This window comes from Chrysochloris asiatica, unplaced genomic scaffold (assembly GCF_000296735.1).
Source record: "Chrysochloris asiatica unplaced genomic scaffold, ChrAsi1.0 scaffold00078, whole genome shotgun sequence".
Lineage (NCBI taxonomy): Eukaryota > Metazoa > Chordata > Mammalia > Afrosoricida > Chrysochloridae > Chrysochloris > Chrysochloris asiatica.
This window is the reverse complement of record NW_006408596.1, coordinates 7,059,335-7,066,371: the sequence shown is the minus strand read 5'-3', so window position 1 is coordinate 7,066,371 and position 7,037 is coordinate 7,059,335. Positions and strand designations below refer to the sequence as shown.

Here is a 7,037-nt window from a genome sequence, read left to right as displayed (position 1 = left end):
CAAAAGTTCTATCTGCCTCAGAGAAATTTTCTGCCTCTGGATACTTTGTATAAGTGAAATCTTACAACATGTGGTCTCTTGAGTTTGATTTCTTTTGCTTTTCCTAACATTTCCATTAGTCCCGGTATGACCCTGTAGGATAAGTACTGGACCACAAGGTCGTTTGAATCGCAGGCCCGAAATTCAAACTCACCAGCGGAAGCAGCAGTCAAGAGATCAGACAATGTATTGCATTGGGCAAATCTGCTGCACTGGAACTTTTTAAAGTACTGAAGAGCAGAGATGTCAGCTTGAGGACTAAGGTGCGCCTGACCCAAGCCATGGTATTTTCAATAACCTCATATGGATGCGAAAGCTGGACAGTGAATAAGGAAGATCGTAAAAGAATTGATGCCTTTGAGTTGTGGTGTTGGAGGAGAATACTGAAAGTGCCATGGACTGCCAAAAGAACCAATAGATCTATTTTGGAAGAAGTGCAACCAGAGTGCTCCTTGGAGGCCAAGATGGCTAGGCTTCGTCTCTCATACTTTGGACACATTGTCTGGAGAGAAGAGTTGCTGGAGAAGGATGTCATGCTGGGTAAGGTGGAGGGTCAGAGAAAAAGAGGAAGACCCCCAACAAGATGGATCAGCCAGGTGGCATCATTGATGGACTCAAGTGTGGCGGCGGTAGTGAGGTTGGCCCAGGATTGGACATTGTTTCTTTCTGCTGTGCATGGGGTCGCTATGAGTCGGTTCCGACTCGATGGCACCTGACAACAACAACAACAGCGTACTTCGGAAACCCTATGTTATTGTTAAATGCCATCGAGTCGGTTCTGACCCATAGCGACCCTGTATAGGATTTCCTAGGAGCAGCTGGTAAGCTTGAAACGCCGACCTTGTGGTTCAGACCAACATTGCAGTCTAGCTCATTAACTCACAGCACCTACACCTGGACTCTCAGCTTTACTATAAAGGGTCACTGTGAGTCTGAATTGACGCCACAGCACTTAACAGCAACAAATGTTTTTCAAAGTTCATTTGTCTCATGTCATACACCAGTACTGCATTCCTTTTTCTGATCTCAGCACATTCCATTGTATTTTTAGACCACATTTTGTTCATCCATTTATCAGTTATTGGTGGCCTTTGTTTTTATGTTGTGTTGTTGTTGAGAATATACACAGCAGAGTTTGCCAGGGTTTTGAAAACCCAGTTTCTCATTTGAGGTTTCTGTGTTTTTCTAGAATGAGGATGAATTTCGGGCTGACTGTTCGGTCAGCACAAGGCCGCTGGTCCCTGAACCCCTATCATCGGCGCACGCATGGATCTATTGGGTTATTCGTGCCTCCAAGTCCTCCACTGGACCCAGAGAAGGTTAAAGAATTGCAGCGCTTCATCACCCTTTCCAAGAGGGTCCTCGTAATTACCGGGGCCGGCATATCCACAGAGTCGGGGATCCCAGATTACCGATCAGAGGGGGTGGGACTTTATGCCCGCACGGACCGCAGGCCCATCCAGCACCGGGACTTTGTGAGGAGTGCGCAGATTCGCCAACGCTACTGGGCGAGAAACTTTGTGGGCTGGCCGCAGTTCTCCTCCCACCAGCCTAACCCTGCACACTGGGCGCTAAGCTACTGGGAGCGACTGGGAAAGCTGTACTGGCTGGTGACCCAGAATGTGGACGCCTTGCACACTAAGGCGGGGAGTCGGCGCCTGACGGAGCTCCATGGATGCATGCACAGGTGCAGGGAAGGTCTCCTGTTTTGACCGTGGACAACTGTCCATCCAAATGGGGCGAGAGGAGACCTTGGCAGTCTTCAAACAATTGTCAAGTCAGCTTGGCTTCATGACCCCATGTTTGTTAGAGTAGAACTGTGCTCCCTAGGGTTTCCAAAGGCTAAATTAAATTGTTTTTCATTTACTTATTTTTTCTTTTAAGGATCCCTGGTAGAAGTAGGTGATTCACACGCATCGACTTTGACTGATGATGAGGCTGCTACTGCAAAGATTGGGTTTCGGAATTGACCCTGTGATAGTGGCCATTTATTTGGAGAATGTTGTTGTGTGCCGTAGATTTGGTTCTGACTCATACCGCTGACCTTGAGGTTCAAACAAACAATTGCAGTCTACCGCGTTAAACCAAAGCACCACACCAGGAATGGTTGCCTTTTAATCTGATGTAATGCGCTCATCCAAGATGCATGAGGTTTGGACAAAGCCGATGGTACTACTGGACAACAGCTCATAGGACTTTAAAAGCAGGCGCCTCTGCCTGCTTTATTTATTATTTTTGTAATTTTTTTGTGTGTTTTCTATGAAGGTCTACACTGCAGTTTAGGTTCCCCTTCAACGATCTCTACACAAGTTTTTCTGTGGCATTGATTACGTTCTTCACAATGGGGAACCATTCTTAGTATGTCCATTCTGCTTGTTCTGTTTCCATTCATCTAGTTTCCCTTCATCCTTAACGTTCTCAGCTGTGTTTTGAGGGTATGAGGGGACTTGAAAAAGTTGGTGGAAAATTCCACTATCTTTTAATTCCATTTCCCATGAACTTTTTGAAGCCCCCTTGTAATTGTCGAATGTTGGGTCTCAGATAGGTGATTTAAAAAAAAAAAAAGGAACATAGCATTTAAGGGTGATAGTCATATCTTTTTTTGAGTCATTATGTTAGTTAGCTACTAGGTGACCTCGGGTTAGTTTCTATTCCATATGTGAAGAGTATCTCAGGGTAATAGTTTTCCAGAGTCTTCCAGTCTCAACCAGTCTAGTGGGTTAGGTTTAGATTGTTCTTAGGAACTTGGGGTTCTATTACACATTTTTCTCCCATTCTATCTGGGCCCATCTCTTGTTACTCTAATCAGAATGGTTGGTAATGGTACCTGGGCACCATCTAATTCTGCTGGTCTCAGGGTGGGTGAGGCCTTGATATAGACTATTTGTCCTGTAAATTGGGTTTGTTTGGTTTCCTTCATTCACTTTTTGTCCAGATGAGTAGCGACCTATGATTATATCTTAGATGGTTCCTTGAAAACTTCTAAGACCACAGATATGACTCACCAAATTAGGATATAGAATATAACTTTATGAACTATATTATGAATGCTGCTTTTTGGGGAAGTATATCACGAAGCAACTCTGGGTGGACTTGAACCTCCAATCTTTGAGTTAGAGAATGAGCCATTAACATTCGTACCACCCAGGGACTCTGCTGTTTTAGTTATTTTTTTGTTAAGTGCCGTCAAGTCGGTTCTGACTTGTATAGATTTCCAAGGAGTGGCTGGCTGGTGGGTTTGAACTGCCAACCTGTGGTTAGTGGTTCAGTGCTTATCTAGTAGTGCCACACTGGTGGTGTTATGATGAGCCGTGGAGTCGGTTCCAACTCATAGCGAGTCTGTACAGGGTTTCTGAGGCTGTACATTTTTACAGGAGCAGAAAGCCTCCTCTTTCTCCCGCGGGAACAGCTGGTAGTTTTGAACTGCTGACCTTGTGGTTCGCAGCCCGATTCATAACCACTACGCTACCAGAGCTCCTTAGTGCCACCTTAGGACTCGTTATTTTAGTTAAACCTAACAAAATGGTTGAGAGCACGTCATTTTGAAGTTGAACTCAGCAAGTTGGGCAAGGGAGTAGAGAGGTGAGGTGGGTGCAAACCTTGGCTTGCAGACATGCCTAAATGACCTCTCTCTGCCTCTGTGTGTGTGTCTCATCTGTTTTTTTTTTTATATCTCAAGAAGCGATTCCATTTGAACCCATCTTGTTGGGTATGATCTAAGTACATAACAAAGAAAGCCCTACTTCCAAGCAGGATTACGTCTACAGGTAGAAAACCAGACCCAAATCTCTTGCCGTTAAACAGATTCTGGCTCTTGGTGATAATCTTTTTATTTTTTTTATCTTTTAAACATAAGTAAAGAAATTTTTTTTGTAAATATATGTACGTGACATAGCATTTTGGCTGTAATTTGGAAAGGGTACATTCATGAATTTTGACTGTTGTGTCTACAGAAGCAGGTCAGCAGGCCTTTCTTTCAAGGTGTTGCTAGATGGGTTCGAACTGCCAGTCTTTAGATTAGTAATCAGTGTTGGCCTTTGGCACCATTGGTATAGAAGTGAGGATTCCAACCTGCATGCTGGTAAGACACAGTGCAATCCATAACAGAAGCCAAGAGAGAAAAGCGTTGTTTTTTGTTGTTGTATTTAATCACACAACTTTTTACAGGTATTCAATTTATTGACAGCAGTTACTCTTAACCAACACTATTTTTCTATCACCATTGGCCCCTTCTCCCCCTCCTTCCTGCTTCTGGTTCCCTAGGAAGCCACTGGAAGACAGTGGGTTTAGGTTTGGGTTCCACCCCTGGTAACCATGAATAAGCTTTGATCTCTGCTCATTTGCCTCTTTTTAGTCTTTTATTGGTATCCTGGTGTGGCACTGTAGGATAAAAACTGGACTGCTAACCACTAAGTCAGTGGTTCAAACCCACCAGCCACTCCTCAGAAACCTTATACAGCGTCACTATAAGTCTAAATCAACTAGAAGACACTTAACAGTCTTTTCATGTAAGTGAGGTCATGCAATAGGCAAACAAAGTATTTTAAACAGAGGACCGTGATCGACAGTAACCATTCCTTCTGAAAGCAAAAAGGTTAGAGTAAGGCCATCATTTGGTAAAGCATTTGCTTACTGTTGAAGATAAAAGGCTGCTTGCAAAAGGTTAAGCAGGGAGCGTGTAGTCAGGAATCAGATGGTCATTACTCATTCTAGAAGGCAGGCTGTAAGGTAGGTGAGAGTTAGGGTGGTAGCTAAAGAGCTCATGATTGAATTGTATCCCCCCACATGGGTGCTATAAATCCTAAACCCTTATCTATACCTGTAGATATAATCCCATTTGGGAGTAGAACTGTTTATGTTAAATTAATGAGACCATATCCATGTAGGGTGTGTCTAGCCTGAAGCCAGGACATCTTGGAGATATTAAAAGAGCAGATTAGACACAAAGAAGCAAGTATATAGGGAGGGGGAAATACACGCCACTGTGAAGTTGCCCAAAATAGAGAAGGCCTTTCCGTAGAGTGGGAGCCCTGAGTTTGGACTTCTAGCCTCCTAAACTGAGAGAAAATTATTTCTGCTTATGAAAGCCATTCACTTGTGGTATTTCTGTTGTAGCAGGACTACGAAACTAACAGAGAAAGGTGTTCCTGAAATGGGGAGAAAAACTGCTTGTTACTGTTGCTAAGTGCCCTAGAGTGGCATTTGACTGACTCATAGTGAATTTGTATAGGGTTTCTGAGGAGTGACTGGGGGGTTTGAACTGCTGACCTTGTAGTTAGCAGTCTAGTATTTATCGTATACCACTATCCCAGGACTCCTTAGACAGAAGGTGTCCCTAAAATGAGGAGAAAAGCTGGAGTTGTTAGGAAAAGATAACACAATGGTGGAGGAACTGAAAATGGCTGGGGAAGGGGCCATCTCTAGTAGGTTTGTGCCTCCGAAGGGCTGAGTGTTTAGTGGCCACTCCTTTGCTTTCAGAGTCCTCTGCTTGACTTGTGGTGAGCAGACTGCCCGTGGACAGCTGCAGGACCGTTTTGAAGGGCTGAACCCCACCTGGAGTGCAGAGGCCCACGGCCTGGCTCCTGATGGTGATGTATTCCTCACAGAGGGGCAGGTTCGAAGCTTCCAGGTCCCGTCCTGTGCCCGGTGTGGAGGTCCTCTGAAACCAGATGTCGTCTTCTTCGGGGACACAGTGAACCCTGACAAGGTTGACTTTGTGCACAAACGGGTCAAAGAAGCTGACGCCCTCTTGGTGGTGGGATCGTCTTTGCAGGTATTTGAGTTAGCCAGCATGGGAACTGACCACCTTGGGGTTGTTGTTGTTAAGTACCACGGAGTCAGTTCTGACTCATAGTGACCCTGCACAGGGTTTCTGAGAATGTAAATCTTTATGGGAGCAGAAAGCCTCATCTTTCTCCCGCGAATGACTGGTAGTTTCGAACTGCCGACCTTGAGGTTAGCAGACCGATTCGTAACCACTACGACTTTGGGGTTAGGAGACCTCTAAAAAGGCTCCCTGTTTGGTTGATCTCTTCTTGGATCTGGAGTGCTCACCTGTGTTTTCTCCTTGTGCAGGTGTACTCTGGTTATAGGTTTATCCTTACCGCCCAAGAGAAGAAGTTGCCAATTGCTATACTGAACATTGGGCCAACACGGTCAGACCACTTGGCATGTCTGAAACTGGATTCTCGCTGTGGAGAATTGCTGCCTTTGATAGACCCACACTGATCACAGGCTGGTATTCCTAAGCCAGAAAACAGGACTTGCACTTGATTCCTGCTTTGAAGGTACATGCTTCTCAGCCATCAGACACCATTTGAGAGTAGGCTGCGTTGACAAAATTCAAAAGGTTCTAGGCTCCATAATGTTATCCAAAGGGTTGGAGGTTCCGGTCTACCACAGGTGCCATTCACAACCCTGTGGAACCTCCATGAACAACTGCCTCCCTGGCCAGGAGACCAAAAGAACTGGGTGCTGCCCAGATATGCTTACTGATCATCTCGATCAAAGATTCTATAGGAGCAGCCCAATCAAAAGGGGGAGAATGTAGAACAGAATTCACAATTTTTATGGGATCCACACTTTCTGGAACTATGGAGGCTGGATGAACCCACAAAACTATTGCCCTGAGAAAATCTTTAAACCTTAAACTAAAATTATCACACGGAGTGTTCTTAAAACTGAACAGTAGTTTGACTTGATTAGTCAGAAAGGTCAGCCTGGAATGTTACATTCTTTTAGAAATTATATGGAAACAAACTGACACCAACAACTCATGATTAGTTCGGAACCTCAGGGGGCACCCAGTTGTGCGTCAGGAAAGGAGGGTGAGAATGGTTATGCAACTTGGAGAATGTCATCAGTATCATGTAGAAACTGTCAAATTGGTGAATGTCTGTGTATATTCTCAACAACAACAACAAAATAAATAGAATTTAGGACAAACCAATGAGAGTTGAGCTTAAAAGTGAAGAATGTCTTCCTTGGCCATTTTGTTC

The 7,037-nt window shown here is 44.6% G+C and overlaps 1 protein-coding gene across 1 annotated transcript; it reads left to right on the top strand.

Annotated features, from left to right (window-relative positions):
* Positions 1 to 1,229: 1,229 nt before the first annotated feature.
* On the top strand, positions 1,230 to 6,267 carry SIRT4 (sirtuin 4). Its single transcript, XM_006865447.1, has 3 exons — positions 1,230 to 1,726; positions 5,518 to 5,812; positions 6,115 to 6,267. Exons 1-3 carry the CDS (start codon positions 1,230 to 1,232, stop codon positions 6,265 to 6,267), a joined length of 945 nt encoding a protein of 314 aa, XP_006865509.1.
* The last annotated feature ends 770 nt before the right edge of the window (positions 6,268 to 7,037 follow it).

What these genes read in the sequence shown, in the direction of transcription:
- SIRT4 (XM_006865447.1), top strand. Translation starts at nt 1,230, where the DNA reads ATGAGGATGAATTTCGGGCTGACTGTTCGGTCAGCACAAGGCCGCTGG. An exon ending in CTCCATGGATGCATGCACAG is followed by an intron (nt 1,727 to 5,517) that starts GTGCAGGGAAGG and finishes CTTTGCTTTCAG; the next exon opens with AGTCCTCTGCTTGACTTGTG. An exon ending in TGGTGGGATCGTCTTTGCAG is followed by an intron (nt 5,813 to 6,114) that starts GTATTTGAGTTA and finishes CTCCTTGTGCAG; the next exon opens with GTGTACTCTGGTTATAGGTT.